This window comes from Mustela nivalis (assembly GCF_964662115.1).
Source record: "Mustela nivalis genome assembly, chromosome: 11".
Classification (NCBI taxonomy): Eukaryota; Metazoa; Chordata; class Mammalia; order Carnivora; family Mustelidae; genus Mustela; species Mustela nivalis.
In genome coordinates this window covers 18,572,254-18,596,229 of record NC_139030.1, presented here as the reverse complement: position 1 = coordinate 18,596,229, position 23,976 = coordinate 18,572,254, and the positions used below count along the sequence as shown (strand labels likewise).

At 39.9% G+C, this 23,976-nt stretch overlaps 1 protein-coding gene across 8 annotated transcripts in view; it reads left to right on the top strand.

Annotated features, from left to right (window-relative positions):
• Positions 1-23,976, top strand: part of NCKAP5 (NCK associated protein 5) — a 964,712-nt gene that overhangs the window by 196,968 nt on the left and 743,768 nt on the right. Inside the window, exon 2 of one of the 8 annotated variants that reach the window (XM_082689274.1) lies at positions 14,692-14,723. The exons of the other annotated variants lie outside the window; for them this stretch is intronic. Coding sequence (XP_082545400.1) covers positions 14,721-14,723 — 3 coding nt within the window. The 5' untranslated portion in view covers positions 14,692-14,720. The remainder of the gene's footprint in view (positions 1-14,691; positions 14,724-23,976) is intronic. 8 annotated transcript variants of the gene reach the window in all.

The following is a 23,976-nucleotide window of genomic DNA, read 5'->3' as shown; positions in this document are numbered from 1 at the left end:
TCATCATTTTACTATTTTTATTTTCTTTTAGCCTTAGAAAACTTCAGCTTCTGAAAGATTCTTTTCCTTAAGATCATATGTATTTGTGACATTGATCAATTTTCCAGTGACCCAACTTGAATTATAAGACTTACATTCTTCTCTCACTGTCAACCTTCTATAAATTATTAAGACTTTGAGATTTTTCTAATTATTATGTGTCTTGTTTCTCTGCCTTTTTCTTCTTCTGCTATAATCACAACATTAGTTCTTTTTCTGTGAACCCACAGGAGAGCTACACACTTTGTCTCCTGCAGCCATTCAGTCCTCACTCCCTCTCTTCAAAGGTCTGTCCTGCATTATCACAAGGCTAATTTCCCTGAAACACAAGCTGAATCATGCCATCTTCACCTGAAACCACCACCACCCTGCCACAACTACACACACCCTGGACACTGAATGGTATCGATCTAAACCCTTCAACCCAGTTGAAATGTCCTGTGCAACCTCTTTTTCACTTACTGCTCCTTGGTTGTTCCTCCAGGGAATCCATATTACAGCAATCTGCTCTAATTGCTATTCCCTAAAAGTGCTTAACTTCCTTCTACCTCTGTGCTTCTGTTCACCTCCTTCCCTCTCCCTGAGCTATCCCCTACTCACTCTCCCAGGACTTTCAAGATCCTATCTTTCCTCTGGGACCAACTGGAATGACAACCCACCCTATTAAGCCTTCTTGGATCGCTCCAGTGAGAAGTGATCTCTTGCTGGAAGAACCAAATAGCACTTTGCATTTACTCTTCCGAGGTACACTTATTTACTGCAGACAGAAAGGCTGAGTATTGTGTAGTGAGAAGGATTTGGAGTTTGACATTATAGGAACTGGGATTTTAGTTCAGGGTCTACCAAAGTGAGCCTCCATCTTCTCATTTATAAAATAGCAATAACAAGAAGTATATCACAGACTTTTATGAGAATTAAATCAGATATATGTGAAAAGTGCTTTTAAAGTAGCATTTTAAAAAGTTTCATTTAAAACAATGCTTTGCATTGTCTTCTTCATATCTTTATATCCCCACCACACTTTACATAATGTCAGCTTTTCAGAATTGGTGTCAAATAAATTATTTGTGAACAAATCCATAAGATTCGACTTGTAAAGCATTCTTACCATGACTTTCTTCTTTTCAAAAATCCATCTCTCACAGTAATGGTGACCAAGTAGACTTGGGAGCCATTTCAAGACAGTGAAACATGAGAAAGTTAAATTACCTGATACTTTTACAACTTGCTTTCTTGAATAAGGAGAATGGCCTTTTAATAAATTATTTCCTTTCCTAAATAAATCACTCAGTCACAAGGAATGTTTAATGTCTTCATATAAAAGTAATAAAATGACCTATGAGATTATTTCTTGTTGTCATATGGCATCTATTCTGGCCCCTTGAGATCCTAAAAGGCAAAGAATTAGTTAAGACTATTGTTCACGTGGAGAGCACAATCCATTGGAAATCATGATGAGTCAAGGTCATAGGAATCTGCTGAGGAGGGATCATTCAGAGAGCAGATAGATTCAAAGGAGCAACGGGACCACCTCCTGCCCCACTGTCAGGTCTTGGATTCAGAGGTGCTGGCAAGCTAGTGGTGGGAAAACCCTGACTCTGTTCTGCCCTAGTCAGTGGGAAGGCAAGGATCCAAGTGCAGGGAAGGGAACCACAGGACCCTGGCCAGTCACTAGAGATAGCGCCCACAGGGAGGCTTCTAATAATCTCCCAACTTTAGCCTGACGTCTCACATTTGTGATCTCACACTATCCTTTTAAAGCCCCACTAGGGTAAGGAAGGCAGGGTTCGTCATCCCCCTGTTTGACAGGAAAGAGTGAGAAGGAGAACGGGTCTCCACTTCCCTCTTGTAGATAAAGAAGGTATTTTTAAGCAATACCCAGAGAAGTTTAACTAAAAAGAATCCTTCTAGTTGTGTCTTTAGGAGGTCTTTATAGTTTGGCAAAGTGTCTGGGCCCCTTACATCCTCGTGTTAGCACTTCCACTGTGCTTACAGGGCCCTGAAGTGCTGTGGGTACTTCTCTAGATCGTGTTACCAAAGCTTAAGGGCATTAGTCCTTCATTCTGTCTGATCTCTTTCCCCATGTGAAGAATGGGTCAAACTGCCCAAATCCTGGATACCTGTTAACTTTATTTAAAGACCTCAAGCAGGGGCACCTGGGTGGCTCAGTGGGTTAAGCCGCTGCCTTTGGCTCAGGTCATGATCTCAGGGTCCTGGGATCGAGTCCCACGTCGGGCTCTCTGCTCAGCAGGGAGCCTGCTTCCTCCTCTCTCTCTGCCTGCCTCTCTGCCTACTTGTGATCTCTCTCTGTCAAATAAATAAATAAAATCTTTTAAAAAAAATTAATTAAAAAAAAATAAAGACCTCAAGCAGGTCAACCATAAGAATGGGGGCATTTGGGACAATGAAATAGACGAAATAAAGAAAGAGAAAACACTGACCATTAAAAACAACAACACTATATTAAACACTTATAATGAATTATAGTGTCACAAAATCCTATACTTGCCAAGTTTTCCTTGTGCTTGATTAATAACCCCATGTGCAATTAAGAGTAGCTAGTTACCCTAAGCTGGAGTACGGAATTGTCAGATACATATCAAACAAGTTTGCTGAAATCTTGACTTTTAGGTTCAAAAGACAGCTACCAAGATCAAAGAGAAGGTCATCAGGAGAATGCAGATGGCCTCAACAGGTCCCTATGCTCATTGCTTCCTGCAGTCCTCTCTCCAGCAGAGAAAACAGCTCTGTGGAGGAAGAACAAAGAGCAGGTTTGAAGGAGAGGCAGGTAATGCAGGGGCAAGCCAGGGTAGCGTCTGGTGGAAGCCAGCTTGGAGCTTAGGGATCAGAGTCGAATATGTGACTCTCCAGGGGTGTGGTCCAATAGGGACAGCAGCAGCCTTGGGACATATGCTCTGGGCTGTGCCTCACAGCAGAAATGGCATCTGGGTGATTCAGGCCCAGAGGCTGCAGTCAGCTCAAAGGTCTCAGGGAGTTTCTGTGTGCAGAGTCCAGAATGGAGCTGGAGGAGAGAGAAGGCTCACGGGGAAGGAGGGCTGATCCCACGGAGGAGCTTCAGTCAGAATGAAGGAGGAGGGTTCCTGCCAGGGACGGGCAGTACTTCGCCATGCCCCCTCCGTGGAGGAGTTGTGGGATTCTGACGATCAGCCAGTGGTCGTCCCTGGAAGAGTACCGTTCTGCTCAAACCCAGACGAGAAGAGACCTACCGAGAGCGAAGGCCAGCATTGAACAGAGGGAGAGCAGGACCAAGCAGTGGACTCACTGTCCCCCCCATCTCCTGTAGGAGCTTATGAGGCTCACAGTGACCCAGCCAGGCAAACCAGGAGAGACAAGGGAGAACGTTTCAATGCTGAATGTGACCATCTTTGAACCTGAATCCCCGAGGGAGCTGGCTTGAGAAAACACTGGAGTAACTAGTTCAAGACTTGGTTTTTGGTTTTGCCATCAGGCAGGATAGGTAGGAAAAAAAAAAAAAAAAAAAGCTACGTCCTGGCAAATGTGTGTTTGGAAGTATGCGGGTCATGTAGCTTGAAAAGAAACTAACATCTAGTCTTTTACCATTGTCAGAAATGAAAGCTCAGAAATTTACATGCAGTTAATGGCAGGGACATTCTAGAATGGGAACTTTGTGGCTGCTTCTTTTTCCCAGATGGGAATGACTTTAAGCTTACAGACTTTGTCATGTGAGCAATTTCTGAGATGCCCTGACCTGACACGGTCCAGCTTCTCTGCTGCGCTGGCTGGGAATTGGCCCTTTAATGGAGGCCTGAGTTCGCACCAGAGAGGTGCCAAGTCTTCCCTTTCAACAGTTCAACAACTGCTGCCTATCGGGCACATGGGATATGCCCAACACTCCACTAGGGGCTAGTGGACTTAAGGTTAATGTGTGATTTCAGCACCAGACAGCTGGCCCACAGCCCAGTGGGACAAAAGCTCTGAAACTCAGTTATAAAGCAGCATAGTATGAAACCCACACTCGACGGTGGCAGCAGGATGGGGCTTTGGAAGCTTTGTGGTGGAGGTGATTGTACAATTTCTGTACTGATGAGAATGGAAGGAAGGGTATAGAAGGGGAGAGGGAAAGGAAAAGAAAGAGGGGAAGAAAGGGAGGAAGACAGGGAGAAAGGAAGAAAGAGAGAGGGATAGGGTGGGGGGAGAGAGAGGCAGAGACAGGGGAGGAGGGAATAAAGAGAGAGAGAGAAAGAGAGAGACGGTTTCCATGTTATTTCTGTTCAGCAAAAGCCTCAGAAAGCCCAGGTACACCTGCAGTCAGTTCTGTGCAGAGAACTAGCAGAGACCCATCCTACAGATCAATTTTTACTTGCTTTCTACAGCTTTTGGACTTTTCTCTAAATTATGTCTAAAAACACTGAAAAGTCAGAGTGCCCATTCTCAATGTTTTCTTTCATGAACTGTTGGATGTGATGCTGTGGTCTAGTACCCTCCTCTTCATAGTTAGCTGAGTTATTTCCCTGATAGTCTCCTTTGACTGAGCAGCTCACCCCTGGCCCATTGCTCTGATGGCGAAGATGCTTTTGCCATGCCATTCTGTGCCCAGCAAGGTTTGGCCCGTGACACTGTCGAGAGGCAACTTCCTTCAGTCTGACTCAGGAAAATGAACACAGCTTGTACTTTTCCTTCTCCACTCATTACACACTCTACCTATTGTGTGCAGCCTCTGTGCCAGAATGCTGGGGGACAGCGTTTAGTACCAAAGGTACTCCATGCCCCAAAGATACTTGTAAAGTCAGACTGAGAGACAAGACATACACCCAGAACATGGAGCTAATGCTCAAGGCTGAAAGAATTTGGGACCAGATGACAGTGATGCAGACCACAGCACTAGTGATGGTCTTTGCTCCGGTGCTGACCTGTGCTTTGTAAGATGTTAGCAGCATTCCTGTCTTCTACCCACTACATGCCAGTCCACACCCCTGTTGTAACAACCAAAATTGTCTCTAGACGTTTCCAGTGTCCCCTTCAGGCTCAATCATCCCCAGTTATGAAACACTGATGCAGACCTGAAGGACATTAGGGGTCAAAGTGTGATTTGCCTTTGTTACAGGGACACCAGGTCTCAGCAATGACTGAAAGATGAGGGAGGTTTTGAGAGGTACGAAGGAGCGCTGGAAGACTTTCCAGGGAGGGATTCTCCTTGTCATTGTCCCCTACCTTTTACTACTGGTATTGCTCTGTCTAGAGTCAGTCATTCAGATCAGTTACTGCAGCTCTATTTTATTTCCCCTCTACCTCCTTGCCTTCCTTCCTACCTTATTCATGTACTTACCCCTTCACAGAACACCACATAGTTGCCTTTGTGTGAATGTCTCTGACAAGGACTCAGGTTTCATTTGGCCTCTCCTGCAGAGAGCTGTCTGGTAATCTGCCTTCCTCCACACTTGGCTTAAGTTTTCCTATGAAACCACACTTCATCTCTTTCTTCAGTAGATCTTTCTTGTTATTACATTCTGTTCCATTCTGAAAGCAGTGTGGCACAGTTATCCATGTTTCCCTGATTCATACTTGGGGGTAAGAAAAACAATGATACCAGGTAAAGTTTTTATGACAGAGAGACTCAGAGAATAAGACTGATGCAAAGACTCTTAAATATATAAATAAAAATTTTGAACATGGTATTAATTTCCCCTGAAATGTCATGGGAAATGCCTAAAGCAACTGGCATATCCTGAAATTACAGTTAAAAAGCCTGATGTGGGAGAAGGGGAGGGAGTGAAACCAGTAGCATCAAAACTGCGGAATGGTCATTGGCAGATGAGGTCTGTTAAAATTTCAATATGGGATGGGTTACAAAGTTACTTATTATCTTAGTTCATTGTTCATTTTTTTTAAAGATTTTTATTTATTTATTGAGAGAGAGACAGTGAGAGAGAGCATGAGCGAGGAGAAATCAAAGGGAGAAGCAGACTCCCCGTGGAGCTGGGAGCCCGATGCGGGACTCGATCCCAGGACTCCGGGATCATGACCTGAGCCGAAGGCAGTCGTCCAACCAACTGAGCCACCCAGGCATCCCAGTTCATTGTTCATTTTGATGGTGAGCTGACTCTGTACCTTCCTTGGAATCCCCAAATTATTTTGCAAACTGCAAATTCACCAATGTGCAACTGTAGGGACAAATTGTGTCTGGCCTTTTTCTATTTACCTTAATTTTTTTAAAGATTTCATTTATTTATTTGACAGAGATCACAAGTAGGCAGAGAGGCAGACAGACAGAGAGGAGGAAGCAGGCTCCCCACTGAGCAGAAAGCCTAATGTGGGGCTCAATCTCAGGACCCTGTGTTCATGACCTGAACCGAAGGCAGAGGTTTTAACCCACTGAGCCAACCAGGTGCCCCTACCTTAATTAATTTTTACGTGCGTTTTTAAAAATGTCTATTCATGTCTTCTGCCCATTATCTGTATTATTGTTTTTCAGGTGTTGAGTTGTATCAGTTCTTTACATATGGGATATTAACCCCTTGTCAGATATGTCATTTCAAATACCTTCTCTTTTTAAGTAGGTTGTTTTTCAGTTTTATTGATGGTTTCCTTCTTTTTTTTTTTTTTTTTTTAAAGATTTTATTTATTTATTTGACAGAGAAATCACAAGTAGGCAGAGAGGCAGGCAGAGAGAGAGAGAGAGAGAGAGGAGGAAGCAGGCTCCCTGCCGAGCAAAGAGCCCGATGCGGGACTCGATCCCAGGACCCTGAGATCATGACCTGAGCCGAAGGCAGCGGCTTAACCACTGAGCCACCCAGGCGCCCCGATGGTTTCCTTCTTTTGCAGAAGGTTTTTATTTTGATTAAAACCAATAGGTTATTTTGCTTTTGCTTCCCTTGCCTCAAGAGACATATCAAGAAAGATATTGTTATGGCCAGTGTCAGGGAAATTACTGCTTGTGTTCTCTTCTAGGCCTTTATGGTTTTAGGTCTCATATTTAGGACCTTAATCCATTTTGAGGTTTTTTTTTTTTCCCTTCCAATTTTTTGGTATAAATTCTAGGGTAACATACAGTATTTTGAGTTCATTTTGTGTATGGTAAAAGAAAGTAACCCAACTTCAATTCTATTCTTTTGCATGTTGCTGTCCAGCTTTCCCAACACCTTTTGTTAAAGAATCTATCTTTCCCATTGCATATTCTTACCTCCTTTGTCAAAGATGAATCATATAATTGTGGGTTTGTTTCTGGGTTTTCTATTCTGTCCTATTCATCTTTGTGCCTATTTTTGCTCTAGTACCGTACTGTTTTGATTACAAAAGCTTTGTAACTTTAAGTCTGGAATTCTAATGCCTCTAGTTTTGTTTTTTATCTTTCAAGATTGCTTTGGTTATTCTGTGTCTTTTGTGGTTTCATACATGTTTTAAAATTGTTTTGATTCTGTGAAAAAAGATGTTGGTATTTTGATAGGGATTGCATTAAATGTATAGATTGCTGTGAGTAGCATGAACATTTTAACAATATTTGTTCTTCCAATCCATGAGGATGGAATACCTTTCCATTTCTTTGTGTCACCTTAAATTTCTTTCATCAGTGCTTTATAGTTTTCAGAGTATAGTTCTTTTACCTCTTGGTTAAGTTTATTCTTAGGAATTTTATTATTTTGATGTAATTATAATTGGGATTATTTTCTTAATTTCTCTTTCTGCTGCTTTGTTATTAAGTATATGATACAATATATTTCTGTACATTGATTTTATATCATCCAGAATTCATTTATTAGTCTAGTAGTTTTCTGGTGGAGTCTTTAGGGTATTCTATATATAGCATCATGCCATCTGCAAATAATGAAAGTTTTATTTCTTCCTTAGCAATTTGGAAGCCTTCTCTTCCTTCCTTCCTTCCTCCTTTTCTCCTCCTTTCCTTTCTTTTCTTTTCCTTCCCTTTCTCCTTTCTCTTTTTCTCTTTCTTTCTCTCTCCCTTTCTATCTCTCTCTCTCTCTCTCTTTCTTATTGATGTGGCCAGGACTTTCACTATTGTGTTGAATAAAAGTGGTAAGAATTGACATCTTTGTCTTATTCCTAATCTTAGGTGGAAAGCCCTCAGTTTTTCACCATTGAGTATGACATTCAATGTTATTTTTCCATATGTGGCTTTTATTGTGTTGAATAACCTACACCGTTGAAGGTTTTTAATCATGAATGGATGTTGTACTTCATCAAATGCTTTTTCTACATTTATTGAAGTGATCATATGTTTTTTAATCCTTTCTCTTGTTGATGTGATGTATCATGTTAATTGATTTGTAAATATTGAACCACACTTGCATCCCAGGAATAAATCCATTTTATTGTGGTAAATGATATTTTTATTAGATTTATTTATTTACTTATTTGAGAGAGAGAGAGAGGGAGAGAGAGAGAGAGCAAGTGCACATGAGAAGGGGAAGGAGAAGAGAAAGAGAGAGAATCTGAAGTAGACTCCACACTAAGTGTGGAGCCCAAATGGGTCTTGATCTCATGACTCTGTGATCATGATCTGAGCTGAAATCAAGAGTCAGACACTTAACCTAATGAGCTATCCAGGTACCCCAAGAATGGCTTTTTTAATGGATTTTGGGATTTGTTTAGCTAATATTTTGTTGAGAAATTTTGCATGTATGTCTATCAGAGATACTGGTATGTAGTCTTCTTTAACCTGTCTTTGGTATCTTTTATCTCTTTTTGGTGTCTTTATCTTTTCTTTCTTTTTTTTTTTTCTTAATTAGGGTGATAATGGTCTCATATAATGAATTTGGAAGCTTCTCTTCCTCTTCTATTTTGTGGAACAATTTGGGAAGAATAGGTATTAACTCTTCTTAAAAGTTTGGCAGAGTTCATCTGTGAAGCCATCTGGTCCTAGACTTCCCTTTGTTGGGAGCTTTTGATTATTGATTAAAGTTCCCTGCTGACAATTGGGCTGTTCAAATTTCCTATTTCTTCCTGATTCAGTTTGGGGGAGGTTATATATTTCTTGAAATTGACCCATTTCTTCTAAGTTGTCCAGTTTATTGGCATATAATTTTTCATAATATTCTCTTACAGTTCTTTGTATTTCTATGGTTTTGGTTGTTATTTTTCCTCTTTCATTTCTAATTTTTCTTATTTGAGTCCTCAAATAAGAACAAGAATGAATATGTGTGTGTGTGTGTGTGTGTGTGTGTGTGTATACATGTATATATACATATACATCCAGAACTATACCTAGAACTATACATCCAGAGTTTTAAAAGACCTTTAAAACTGACTTGAGTGGTTCATTTGTATGTCTTGAGTGGGCTCATCCTTAGTAATACTAATGCCACTCGTTTGGGTCAGTCACTCACTCATAAGGGATATAAACCATTCACTCATTTAAACCTCACAGTCTGCAGGGGTAGATATCATTAGTATCCTTATTTCACAGGTGAAGAAACTGAGGTACAGAGATGTTAAACATTTAACCCCAGGTCCCATGGCTGTAGGTGTAGAATTGGGCTTGAATTTAGTCCATCTTGTTCTAGAGCCCATGCTCTTGAGTACCATATTCCATTCTGTCTCACACAACTTTAAAACCTTTCTTAGCTCAGTGTTTCTGTTCACCAAGGGAATGTGTATGGATTAAGCTCTTACTACATGCCAGGCACTGTGCCAATGTTACACACTATTATCACAGTGTTGTACATTATTATACCCATTTTATAATTAGCAATAATCGCGCCTCGGATAAACATCATTGGCTACGATACTGCCACTGCGCAAAGCTTTTTATACCCATTTTATAAATGATGAATCACTCTGGCTCACCTCTACGTCAAGGGTCAGAGCTCGAAGGAAATTCTAGATTTTGTCTTCAAACTTGTACCACCTCCTTCCCTCACTCTCCACCTGCACACACCAGCTTTATTTAGAGAAGTACTAATTAAACCTCTATAGTGTGTTTCGTACTGCGTAGACCTTGAAGAATAGAGGAGCTGGTCAGTTCATCCTGGAAGCACTTACACCATCAATCTGTAAGCAATACACGAAGAGAGATATGAGATAATTAGCAAAAAATGACAAGTTCTGCTGTGGTAAAATGCCAGTGTTTAAGACATAGAATAAAAATATCCCCAGAAATGCTTATGGAAGGGAGTGTTTTAGAGAGATTATAATTATAGGAACTGTGTTCTTGGACAGTCCCACTTTTGAAATATTTGGCCTAATTCTGTTAGTTTCCTTGTCAGTCTTAACAGTTGTGGTGCCTGGGAACGGGGGAGGTAGGCTGCAGTGAGCTCTTGACAGGTGTGTACTGAGTCAACAATGCCAAAATCATAGTGTTTTTGGTTAATAGGCAGAAGAGGCAGGTTATTGTTATGACTTGGTTATTGTTTGTAGCATTTGTACTTTTATTTTCTGCACAAGTGATGCTCAGTACCACATAGCTTTCCACTCAGTCCTTGAATTGGTCAAGAACAGTGGCCTGCTCCAGAATCAAAATAGGTCTTTACTTCTACATATGCTTATCCCTTTAAGTGTTGTATTTGGCACCACTGCCCCATCTTTTTCTAGCTTTGTTAATCTTATTTTCAGCCCCTGAAAAGAGCAATATATCCCAAGTACAATCATTAATTGAATATGATTCAATCTGGACTCATCTTTCATAAGAAACCGAAGAAGGAAATTCAATTAGAGTCACCTTTTCCATTTCAATAGATCAAGTCGTCCCCTTTCACAGTTAAAATTATGAAAGTTTATCTTCTTAGTGGAAGGTTTTAGGAAAATTTGGATTCCTGTCAAATATTTAGTGTTATATCCCAGGATCGAGAGTAATCCAGCCTTTTAGCAGCTTGCCCTGAATTTCTGCTGATGCAATCTCTCTTTTGGAAGCTTTGGAATAAAAGGCATTCTGTACTCTGCCGTGACTCAAAGTATTCAGCAGAAATGGTAACAAGATCAAACAATTTTAGGACAAGTTATCGTGCCTTCTGGTCATGAAAGTGCAGACACCTCAATCTCATTCCCATAGCTCAGTGTTGATCTGCTTGCTCTTCAGAGAAAATTGAAATTATTGAAACCAGGTTTTAAGTCTGTGTGAGTATTTTGAGGTTGATCTAAAATTACAAATTAGTAGCAGTAGTAAAAAACAAAATGTGATAGAATAAAATACAACCTAATTACTTGATTGGTTAAATTAGGTCAAATACCTCTAGAGAATAATATTTTTACTCTTATTTTCGGAGTTAACATTTACAGAATCTATTTTGGGGTCTAGATGTTCTAAGTGCCTTACTTTTCTCAAACCTTTATTTATTTGACTCCAAAGGCATGGACTACAGCCCCTAGACTGTAACCCCAAATTATACTGCTTTTGTAACCCTAGTTGATAGGCCCATTTTGCCAGGAATAAAAGATCTATAATATTTTATCCAAAGTTATCTGCAAATCTGTATTGGGAATTACAGTTATATGTAAATAACTGGAATTATTTTGTCCCCCCAAGCTTTATTTTACAGTCTGATGGTATGATGTGTTACAAGTATAATCATAAAAGAGTTTATTTATGCAAAGCTTTCTATGTATTTTCAATGAGTTCTGCCTCAAAGCACTGTTCAAACAGAAACCCTAGTGTCCCCTGGTATTCCAGCTAAAAAGATAAATATTTGTAATAGGCATACTGTAGCCATATTCTCAACATTGGCAAGAGCATTCATTTCTTTTCATGCCATGCTGCCAGAAGCTGGCACCCACCAACACCGAAATGTGAGTCCTAGGTTGGTGTTTTCTTTTCCACTGAAGGGTTCTAGTGAACAGGAGAGAGGCATGGACTTCAGGCTCTGAATTGCAGAGTAAAGAAATAACACTGGATCCATTAGCAACTCAAATTACAGAGATCCCAAGGGAGAACTAAGTTGGACTCTCCACAGTCACAACATTCTAGAACAGTGCTTTCACCAAGTTTTTTTTTTTTTAAGATTTTATTTATTTATTTAAGAGAGAGAGAGAGAGGGAGCACAAGCAGGGGGAATGGAGAGGGAGAAGTAGACTTTCCAGGGGAGCAGGGAGCCTGATGCGGGGCTCGATCCCAGCATCCAGGGATCATGAACTGGGCCCAAGGCAGACAGACGCTTAACGACTGAGCCACCCAGGTGCTCCTCACCAAGTATTTTAAAATGCAGGCAAATTCCCTTCTTCAAATGAATATTATTGTTAACTTCAGCAAGGAAAAGACGTAAAGTAGTATGGGGCTCCTATTCATTCAGTGCTTTCTCTGTGACAGGCACCATGTAAACTCCTTGCTTGGTTTTCCTTATGTGAGTCAACAAACGACTGCATGAGGTAGGCATGTCATCATCCTCCATTATAAGGCTGGCTTAGAGAGTTTACCTAACTTCGGAAGTCACGCCTCCTCTCAGGGGAAGCACACAGCTCAAATGCAGATACACTAGATCTTAGCCAAAAGGCCGAGAAGCGCTTCAAATGCAAATAGACTAACCCCAGAGCCCAAGTCTTCGGCCACAAAAAGCAGACCTGCTCTTGTGAGAACAGACATGGGCTGGGGTCATCCCCAGGAATCCTCTATACTTTTGTCCTCACCCACGTGTTAGCATGTGGAACTTCTCCAGCAACCCGAGAGAGCACACTCAAGTTTGATAAGTGATATGAAGCTGAGAGAGAAGACCTATGTTTAATCTCTAAAATCATATTTTTAAGGAGTGGGTATGTGATGATTTGTTTTGTTGGGTTTCTTTTTTTACTCAGATCCTTTCTTTTTTTCCAGCTTCATTGAGGCATGATTGACCAAAAAAAAAAAAAAAAAGTATATATTTGTGGTTCTTTTCCTTTTTTAAAAATAATTTTATATTTTTTTATTAATATATAATATATTAATAGCCCCAGGGGTACAGGTCTGTGAATCGCCAGATTTACACACTTCACAGCACTCACCATAGCACATACCCTCCCCAACGTCCATAACCCCACCCCCCTCCACCCTCTCCCAACCTGCCTCCCCCTGGCAACCCTCAGGTTTTTTGTTTATTTGTGTTTAATTTGATGGGGAGAGAGAGAGAGAGATCACAAGTAGGCAGAGAGGCAGGCAGAGGGGGAAGGGGAAGCAGCCTTTCTGCTGAGCAGAGAACCCGATTCGGGGCTCAATCCCAGCACCCTGAGATCATGATCGGAGCCAAAGGCAGAGGCTTAACCCACTGAGCCACTCAGGCAAGCCCCTTAGTTTGTTTTGTGAGATTAAGAGTCTCTTATGGTTTGTCTCTCTCCTGATCCCATCTGGTTTCATTTATTCTTTTCCTACCCTATGTTGCTTCTCAACTTCCTCATATCAGGGAGATCATATGATAATTGTCTTTCTCTGATTGACTTATTTCGCTAAGAAAACATGGTGTTTTGATGTACAAATATGTTGTGAATGATTACCACAATCAAGTTAATTTAAATATCGCTTCATGTAGTTATTTGTGGGCATGTGTACAATAAGAACATTTAATATTTACTCTTTTAGCAAAAATTCAAGTATACAATGCATTATTATTACCTGTAGTCACCAAGCATACGGTAGAGCTCCAGAAATTATTCATTTTTCATAACTGAAACTTTATATCAACATGTCTAAATTTCTGTCCATCTTCCAGCCCAACACCCCCACACGCCCACCAGTACTTGGATGCCACCATCCTACTCTCTGCTTCTGTGAGTTTGAGAATGTCAGGACATAAGTAGGAAGACTAGGGCAAGTTCAGGAATTTGGGTTTCATTTTCTAGATGAACATTCTAGAAAGAGCAGCCTGGTGCTTCTCCAGGGTGTGGCTGTAGGGGAGACAAAGCTAGAGACAGAGAGATGAGCAGGATGAGTTATTCTCAAGTCTGACTGCACAAAGTGATGTGAGAAGCTTTAAAAAAAGTACCATTACTTGGGCCCCAATTCATCTCGAGTAAACCACATCCCTTGGGGGTGGATCCAGGCCCTGGACATGTTTTCAATTTTCCCTGTGAGTCTAATATGCAGCCAACACTAAGAATCCCTGAGCTGGAAGAATGTCAGTTGAAATACAGGAAAGAGTGGATGACAGTTTGGAGTGTACAATGGTAATTGGGGTGCAGAGGGTGGATTTCAAAAATAATTGGAAGGTAAACATAAATATAGCAAGAATCGAGAGTCACGTCTGGGAGGGTGCTGGAAGAGAGATGAGCTGTCAAGAAAGGTTCCCTCCTTGGGGGCCTGGGTAGGTGGCAAGGCCTGCAACCAAAATAACTAATTCATAGAGTAGCTATTTTACCTGGGAGGATGAAAAGTTAGACTTCGGCAGTGCAGGATACCAGGTGTCGCAAGGACAACCAAAGAAAGGGTGCGTAGTCACCAAAGTGGGGGACGAAAGAGAAACCCCAATGTTTAAGTAGCAGGTGAGAGAAGAGGACACCATGAAGTAGCCAGAAAAACAAAGGGGATGTCCAAGGGACTCATGTAGCCTTCACTGTCCGATATGATAACTGTAGCCACATACTCATGTTTAAAATAGAATCCATTCTTTGGCTGATTTGATAAGTGGGGAAGTCCCTGACTCTTTCTACTAAACTCTTTGGAGGCCCGTAACTTCTCTAACTTTATTGTATTTGTTCATTTAATCATTCACTCATTGCCTCAGTCATATACTTACCCAGCCTCTTACTCCTTTTCTGTCCAAGGAGGAAGCTGGTGATGCCACACCCAGAATATGGTGAGTGCTGTAGAGGCTGGCCCTCTTCCAACTTGGTAAAGCTGGTCTGTCTTTGTTTTCAACTATGGGAGCTGTGTGTCTAGTCATCTCATTATCTTGCGGTACCTATTAAAAACATTTCTCTCTCTTACTCTAGACACAGGAACTGCATTTCAGAAATGAGTGATAGGACTTGCTGAATACATGGATTAAAAAAAAAAATGTAAAACGCTCTGGGATTTTCCAGGATAAGAAGTCATTACAGATGTTGTGTTATTTCAGATGTCTTGGAGATTAAATAGGCCTAAACCAGCTCCTGAGCATTTTATTAGTGAATCTGTGTCATTTGAAAATCGTTCCCTGAAACTTTCCCACCCACTCTCTAACCCCCACTTGAATAAAGGAGTAATTAGGGATGAGCTCAGAATCTCCACTTGGCCTTGACCTATTCCAGATGGTGTAACAGTCACGGCCTTATCAGTAAAGAGTAGAAAGGCAGGCCGGGGCTATGCCAAGAAAATAATACTTGCATTAAAAGAAAGTCATTCGGATTTGCATTAAAACCCTTACTTGTCTCTTATTTAATATTGTTCATTGCTCTCTCATTATTCACTTTGCTGATGCATAGAAGCACACGTACTCTGCGCTCTGGAATTGTTTCTGAAAACAGTCTGTCAGTCCTGTACTGAATTGTCATGCTTTGATGGTACAAGGAAACATCTTCCTTTAAAGAAATTCTAATAGAAAATCCTTTATAGTCAGCTGTTCATTCAGCAATTGTTTATTGATCACCTACTATGTGCCGCAATAATGTAATGTATTAGAAAACACAGTTATATAAACTCTACTCTTAAGAGATTCGTAATCTCATATTGGAAAATATATGGCTCTGCTGGTCATTGATTTGAAGGGTTTTTACATTTTTAACCTACTTCCTCTTCACAACAACGCTGTGAGGTAGTGTCATTATCAACCTCATTTTGCAGATGAGGAAACCGAGGAATATAGAATTAAATGGCACATCCCCAGTTATACAGTTAAGAAAGGCAGAACTGGGATTGTACTGGGGCTGCCTGTCTCCAGTCTATGCTCTTCACCACTGTACTTCCTTTCCCCTGCTCAACTGTGATCTCTGGTGGGAGACAAAAAGGAACCACCTTTGAAATTATTTGTAGAATGTGGTTAGAGTTTATCTGTGGTTGACATTTAGCTCTCTCTATATCAATTATTCTTAAAAAGGAGCGCTTTTAACATAAATGCTCTTTCTCTTCTTATGAAGCGTTGTCCAGCCAAATAGAAACAATGGAAGAGGTAAACATTTAGCTTTACCGTGCATACCTTGGGTTATCTTTGAGAATTTTTGACCTCTGAAATCTAAAATAGTTTTATAGGTATTCTTGGAATCTTTCATTCCAAGTGTTTAAGCAATGGGTGTCTGGAACGATGACCGATTGCTTTGTTTTAGAAGCCTTAGGTAAATATTTATACACGAGCAGTGACCTTTGCGACGCTCCACAAACCAGATTCCACTTCGGTCCCCGTTACCAGTTTTCCCAGTTGCCTTCACATTCATAAATGCGCCTAGTATCCAAACCAAATGTCCTTAGGAACACAAAGAAGGTAAGTAGAGCAGTAGCCCCAAAATTTCCAGAACAATTTTATTAAGACTTGGGTTTCTGGGAAAGTTTTATTTTATCACTCAGCTATTATCTTGAATCTGTCATGCACTCAAAGTTTGACCTTAATTCAGCTCTCTACCTTCTGGGCTATCACTGTTTTGTTGAGTACTTTTTCTACCCAGATAGGTAACAGGATTTGGTGACAGCTTTCAATCATATTACCACTGAAACTTTTAGAGGTATAGGATTTCTTTGTGTAGGCTGGTCCTTGACTATGACTTACTTAGGCTAGTACTTATTGGCCCATAAAACTGGCCTGACTCTGTAAAATAACTCCCTAATTCTTCCAGAGTGAAAACCTCTAATGGTGTTTATCAACACACATGGAAATAATCTAGATGACCATCATGAGGGACCCAAGAGAGGACCCCGAGGGACTCCTGGTCTATTGTATAAGGCCATATAGTAATGAGATCCCTGCCCAGTAGAAGTATCACCTAAACTTCAGCTTTCTAAAGTCCTATTGTATTCTTGAGAAAGAGTATTTGAAGCAAAAGGAATGAAATTGTCAGAGAAGTTATGGTGCAAAAGTGTCTTTTTTTTTTTTTTCTAAAGATTTTATTTATTTATTTGACAGAGAGAAATCACAAGCAGGCAGAGAGGCAGGCAGAGAGAGAGAGAGAGAGGAGGAAGCAGGCTCCCTGCTGAGCAGAGAGCCCAATGCGGGACTCGATCCCAGGACCCTGAGATCATGACCTGAGCCGAAGGCAGTGGCTTAACCACTGAGCCACCCAGGCGCCCCCAAAAGTGTCTTTAAGTATCTGAGAAAGACTCCTACACATAGAGGAACAGCCTTGACCCCATCATTCCGTGGCAAATGCACAAAAGAGAAAATACAATTACTTAAATAAAGAAAAATACTCAATTTGCCAAATTAATGACATTCAAAATTATAGTAAAATATTGGATAGCATTCCAGTTTTCCCTTACCTACTATTAAAAAAAAAAAAAAAAAAATTTAATGGCCGGTCTTCATGAGCCAGTGGTAAAATCTGTTCTTCTATGTTTCACTTGTGATATGATTCCTCCATAAATAATTTGGCACTATATATCAAGAACCATAAAAATGTTCTGATTTTTTGACCCACCAATTCTCCTTTTGGGAACCCAAAATATGAAAAAACCCCACAAATAAAGATATTCATCACAACAATGTTAAAATACTATAATGTAGGAAGATACTTAAATGCCTAGTAATGAAGAATGGTTACAGAAATTATGCCCATTTCGTAGGTGCATTAAGTAGAGATACTCTTCTTCTAGGATCTAGTCAACATAAATATTTATTGCCTTTTGTGTGCCAGGCACTGTTCCAGATCCTGACACTACGGTGATGAGCAGAATGATACCATCTGCTCCCGAGCCCACGAAGCTTAGAGTATGGTAGGGGGATTAGATGTTAATGAAAATAATATGCCACGTTCATGGCCGGATATTTGGGAAGGCCAGTTTGATTGTTTGAAGATTTGCCCTCAGCATGCTCCTTGACAGACTTGGGTCTGAAGCTGAGTCAGTCAGTGTGCAAGATGAATAACCTTAATGTTGTGTTTCTCTGGGGCTTAAGAGCGTGGATAGGTAATGGGAACATTTGACAGCATGGAGGGAAGGAGGTGTGGCGCTCTCAAGGCACTCAAGCCATCAGTGCTGTTAGGAGCTCTGCCATCTGACATTTTCCAGCTCAGCTGAGTTTTCTGTTGACCTGCCTAAATGTCTAGGATAACAGCATTTCTGTTTCTCTCGCGTATTTTTTTTTTTTTATTATTCTATGTACTGGAAACAGGCTATGAATAATTAATGAGCAATTTTTATTGTATCTTATGAAACTATAATGATGCTTAGTTTGTTGCATGATATAGATAATGTGATAGGATTAGTCCTGCAGTTTTGCTGCAAACAGCCCTGTTCCCTTTTCAAAGTTTAATGAGTTCTTGCTGTGACAAAGGACAACAGTAGACGCTTAAAGAAAATTCACTTTTCAACCTAATTTGCAGACACCGAAGCAAAGGCTAAGGAATGACATAACAATAGATTCCGTGATTTGGATATTTATTGGATCCTAGTGTATGGTGAATGCATATGTTTCAGAGGGAAACACATTTATTTCTTTTAAATGAGACGATTTTATAGACTTACAAAGCACTAACACATTTTTGGGTCTTGGGTTGCGAATTATAAATTTTCTTTCGTGTAAATGGATTTGATTCTTTGATTCAGGGAACACTGATTCCTTGTTTCTTCTTCTTCTTCTTTTTTTTTTTTTAAGATTTTATTTATTTATTTGATAGACAAAGATCACAAGTAGGCAGAGAGGCAGGCAGAGAGAGAGGAGGAGGAAGCAGGCTCCCTGCTGAGCAGAGAGCCCAATGTGGGGCTTGATCCCAAGACCCTGAGATCATGACCTGAGCCAAAGGCAGAGGCTTAACCCTCTGAGCCACCCAGGTGCCCCTCCTTGTTTCTTCTGATGGCAAAAGAACTAGTGCCCCTCTCCCTTTTCATCTTTATTAGCTTCACCTCCATCCCCATCTCCAGCCCATCCAGAATCAGTATCATGAAAAAGCATTTGCTACTGAGGTTTAGGTATGATTGCTAAAAAATAAAATAAAATAAAATCCTTCTCTCATAGATGCCCAGATTACAAACCTGCTGTCAAAAAGACCACTCGCTAGCCGGGTCGCCATGTTTCTTGGTGCGTCTGTGTTTATGCAGACATCGTAAGACCTCATGTTACTGCTTACACTGCAAAGATCTCAACTCATCTTTAACAGCTTCAGCATGTTGTCTCCAGGAATGAGTCAGGGGAACAAAAAGGCCACATCAAAGAGGCAGACTTCAGGGCTTCAGAGCTGCGTACGTTGAACAGGGATCTCTCCTCTTCTGCCTCTAAAAGGCTAGAGTGGGTGCCGGTGGTCATCAAATATTGCATCCACACACAGTAATTAAGTCTATGCTGGAAGTAGAGGACACATTTGGAGACAACTTGAAATGCCCCCATTGAAACATAGGACACATGGAGAGAGGGACTGACCAACTTGACAGAAAAGCCAGGTTCTGTCTATGTTTGCCTTCTGGGGAATTATTCCTGCAGAGTCTGAGGCTTTCTCAAATGTAGTATATAGTTTGTTTCAAACGTGTCTCATTGGCCCTTGGGCACCTTGGTGAAACAGATTCTCTCTCTCTTTCCCATTCAAAAAACAGTAAGACTTTTGAGATTTTTAGTTTACTTTTCTTTCCTGTTGATGTACAGTATAAATAAGCACTATTGTATTTTTTTTTAAGATTTAATTTATTTATTTGACAGACAGAGATCACAAGTAGGCAGAGAGGCAGGCAGAGAGAAGGGGGGGGGAGCAGACTCCCTGCTGAGCAGAGACCCTGATCCACCAGTGGCTTGATCCCTTGATCCCAGGACTCTTGAGATCATGACCTGAGCTGAAGGCAGAGGCTTAACCCACTGAGCCACCCAGGTGCCCCGCACTATTGTATTTTTATGTTTATTTTATTTTCAGCTGCCTTAATATAGTCTGATTTTAGAAAGATTTTGTAATATTTCTTGGATGTTCTAGGTATGTATAATTCCATCTGTAGTCATTTTTGTATACTATATTATTTCTAATATTTGTCTCATTTATTTCATTTTCACATCTTATTACATCTGCTAGTCATATTACAGCAGCTCTTACTACATCAAACAGTGTTGAAAAGCAAACACTGGTAGAAGACATTCTTACCTTATTTATGATTTTAAGTGTGTTTTCTATTGGTTTCTGATAAATGCTTTCTCATGCATAGGAAGTGTCCTCTGATGTTTATTTTACTTGAAGTCAAGAAGAGTTCTTACAAAATAGTAGTAAATGATTTTTAGCATCTAATGACATAATCACTTTTTCTTTTAATTTGTTAATTTAAACTTAATTGATAGATGTTTTAAATGTTGCTTCATCCTTATATAACCAAAACAAACTATACTCGGTCATAGTGTGCTTTACTACAAGGCTGAATATAATTTGCTAACATTCCATTTACAACAGTTAATTTTATAAAGGGAATTCGAGTTTCTTCTTTTATGCCATTTTTCATCAGACTTTCCTGTTCAGACATACTGACTTAGTGAAAGTTATTTCTTACTCTTTGTTTTATGTCTTTTTATCTTCTCTTCTTGATCAGGATGCCAAACATTGCTTGTTTTGTCTTTTCAAATAATCAGCTTTCAGTTTAACTTATCCTTTGTTTGCTTGTTTCCTTGATTTTTTGGTTTTGATGTTGTCTTTCTATCTGGAACAAGTTCCCTAAGATTTCCCTACCTCATTTTTAAAGTCTCAGCTCAGATGCCTCTGGCGAAACTTTGCTGAAGACATTTCATGGCCACACTCCCACCCTAGGCCCTCCTATTGTGTTACCCTATGTTGTGTTCTGTATTTATAATTTGTAATCACTATCTGAAATTGTTCACTTATTTTTAGATTTTCCAGTAGATTTTATTTGTTACAACCATTTTCAATTCACAGAAAAAATGAGAAGAGAGTCCAAGATAACCATGTATTTCACACCTAGTTTCCTCTGTGATTACATCTTACATCCATATGATACCTCGGTCACAATTAATAATACGGTGTTATTAATTAAGATCGTACTTTATTCAGATTTCCTTACTTTTACCTAATATTCCTTTCCTATTCCTTTTCTATTCCTCTATTCTATTCCTTTGAGTTGTCATGTCTCCTTGGGCTCTTCTGGACTACCACAATTTCTTAGTCTTCCCTTGTTTTTGAGGATTTTGACAGTTTTTAGGAATATTGGTCAGGTAATTTGTAGGAAGCCTCTTGATTGAAAATTGTCTGGTTTTGTTTTTGTTTGTTTGTTTTCATGATTATAGGGGGAGGCTATGGGCTTGGGGAGGAAGACCACAGAGGTCAGGAGCCCTTTCGATCACTTTCTATCAAGGGTTCATACTATTAACAGAATCTATCACAGATGATGTTGACTTGGATCCCCTGGCTGAGGTGGTGTTCGTCAGGTTTCTCGAATGATATAATTATTCCTTTTTCACCCTGCCCATATTGTGTTTAGAAAGATTTTGTAGGGAGAGGTGCTGTGTGGCTCAGTTGTGTAGGGAGAGGTGCTGTGTGGCTCAGTTGGTTAAATGGCCAACTCTTGATTTCTGCTGAGGTCATGATCTCAGGGTCGTGGCATCAAGCCCCACATGGGGTTCTGTGCTCAGCTTAGAGTCTGCTTGAGGATTCTCTCTCTTTCCCTCTGCCCCTACCCCTGTTCCTGCTCTCTCTCTCTTTCTCTCAAAAATAAATAAATCATTTTGTTTTAAAGTGTAGGGAGTTATGTTTCTTTCCACCAAGTGTGAAATATCTACATAAATTATTTAACCATTAATTTTTGTTCATCTATTAATTATCAGCAATCATTTTGCTGCCATATCCCTGAATCTAGACAAGTGCAAAACACAACAAAAAAACAACTCTGAGTCACTGTTCAATGAATGTTTGTGAAATTAATGTATAAATTAATTACTAGTCAATTTATTTTAGTTTTTTTTTTCAGTGCTCTTCTGTTCAAGTTTATTTTGTTTTCATGAGGTTAACTCCCTAAGTTGAAAGTTTAATTCATTTATTTTCAGCCTCTCTTTCTTAAAAACATTTTAAGTTATAGCTTTTCTTCTGAGTTTAGCTGCATCGCAGCTTTGATTGTTGTATTGTGCACATCATATAATTTGTAATTTGTACTTTTATTGCTTTTTATTCTTAGATTATTTAGAAGACTATTTTTTACTTTAAATGCACTTAGATATTTGTGTTTCTTGTGTGGTTCTTATTTTTTCCTCATTTTCTTCAAGGAATTTTAGAGTTTTCTTTGTGGACATATACGTAATCACTTTTTGTAAATTTTTATCCCATAGCCAAAAAAAAAAAAACAAAAACAAAAGAGTACATTTTCTGCTTTATTATACAAATTACACAAAACAAAAATTTTGTACTTGACCTTAGTCTGGCTTGCCATTTGAAATATTTAGAATTTGGGCTTCAGAATCTTACGTCCTGGCTGTTATAATATACATCTTCCTTTTCAAAACATAAAGCTTTTTACTGTTCCTATTATTGCAGTTCACTATGATTATTGTTATCTCTTTAGATTTCACTTTAACTTTTATTCTTTACATATCACTTTCATTTGGTTTTGCCCTCTTTTTCCCTCTAGCCACAGGGCACGAGTTTCTGCTGAAATGCCCTCTTCTGTAAAATCTCTTACCCCTTATTATCTGATGCAGTCCCTCTGCTGCCAGCCCCCCACACCCCCCACAGCATTTTACAAAGATGGGTCATATACTTACAGTTTTGTAACTTTCTTTGCCCTAGACTAGTATGTCCAAATACCAACCTCGTCCCTACCCAGGTGATCTAAGACCCCTCAGACCTTCTGTTCCAAAATAGACTTCTCAATCTGTATGTATGTCAGAAACTTGCTCTTTATGCATTCTTCTGCCAACGGATGTTTCAGTTGTAAACCTATGACCGAGGAGTCGTCTTGGTTGGATGTTCTACTCAAGGGAGATCCTAGGGATAGAGGATGGTGAGGACAGACCTGTGCACACAGGGGAGCCCCATACGCCCTAGCTTTACCCTTTGAATTGGATCCTGGCATCCTAAAGGCTTCCTTGTGGGAAAACCATTGAGTCATTGGCTTCATTTAGAGTTTAGCGATATTTTATGGCCTCTTGGACTATGAAGTTAAAATCCACAAGACCCAGAAAGCATAAATTACAATAACACCTTTATTTTTCTTGGCCAAAATGGTTTGAGTTGCAGGAATGTTTTCATTTTTATAACTCTACCAAATGTTTGTATGGAGGTTTGCTTCTTTTTACCCCAGGCTTCAACACATTCTAAAAGAGGGCTTCACAAACTATCTTGTGCCTCAGAGCCACCCAGGGATTTTATAGAAATTCAGATTCTGACTCAGGAGGTCTAGGAGGGGGGAAGGTTTGTACATTTCTAACAGGTTTTAGTACTGCCAATATAGCTAATCCTACAGACCACAATTTGTTGAGCAAGGGTATGAAGTCCTTCTGGATGTTTTTTTGAGTTCGTTTTTGGATTTAGTTCCTGCGCCCCTCAAAAATCAAAACCAAAAACAAACAAACAAACAAACAACAAAAAACTCTGTGATAGACACATTTCATTTTTTACCTAAAATTTTTCAAGCAACTTGAAAATCCATGTCACTTACTGGGCCAGTTTATAAATATTTATTTCAAATGTCAATCCTAAAGAATCAGAATCTGTTGGTTCAAACAAGATGCAAAACAATACATCCTATAACATGAAGTCAGCTCCCCAGATGAAATTCTAACATGATCTGAATACTAGCAAGTTGGGTGGCCAACTTATAGCCTGCCTAAGAATTTCATGGTTTTAGCACTCCAAGTGATGCTTCTTGGGAAATGCCCCAGTCTTGGGCAAACTGTGACAGTTACAGCAGCATGGGGAGGACTCTTTTGTAATCTAGACGTTTCTGTAATCTACGTTCCCAAAGTAACTGTTTAAAAGACACAGTACTTCCTGACACGCAGGACTGTCAATGTTTGC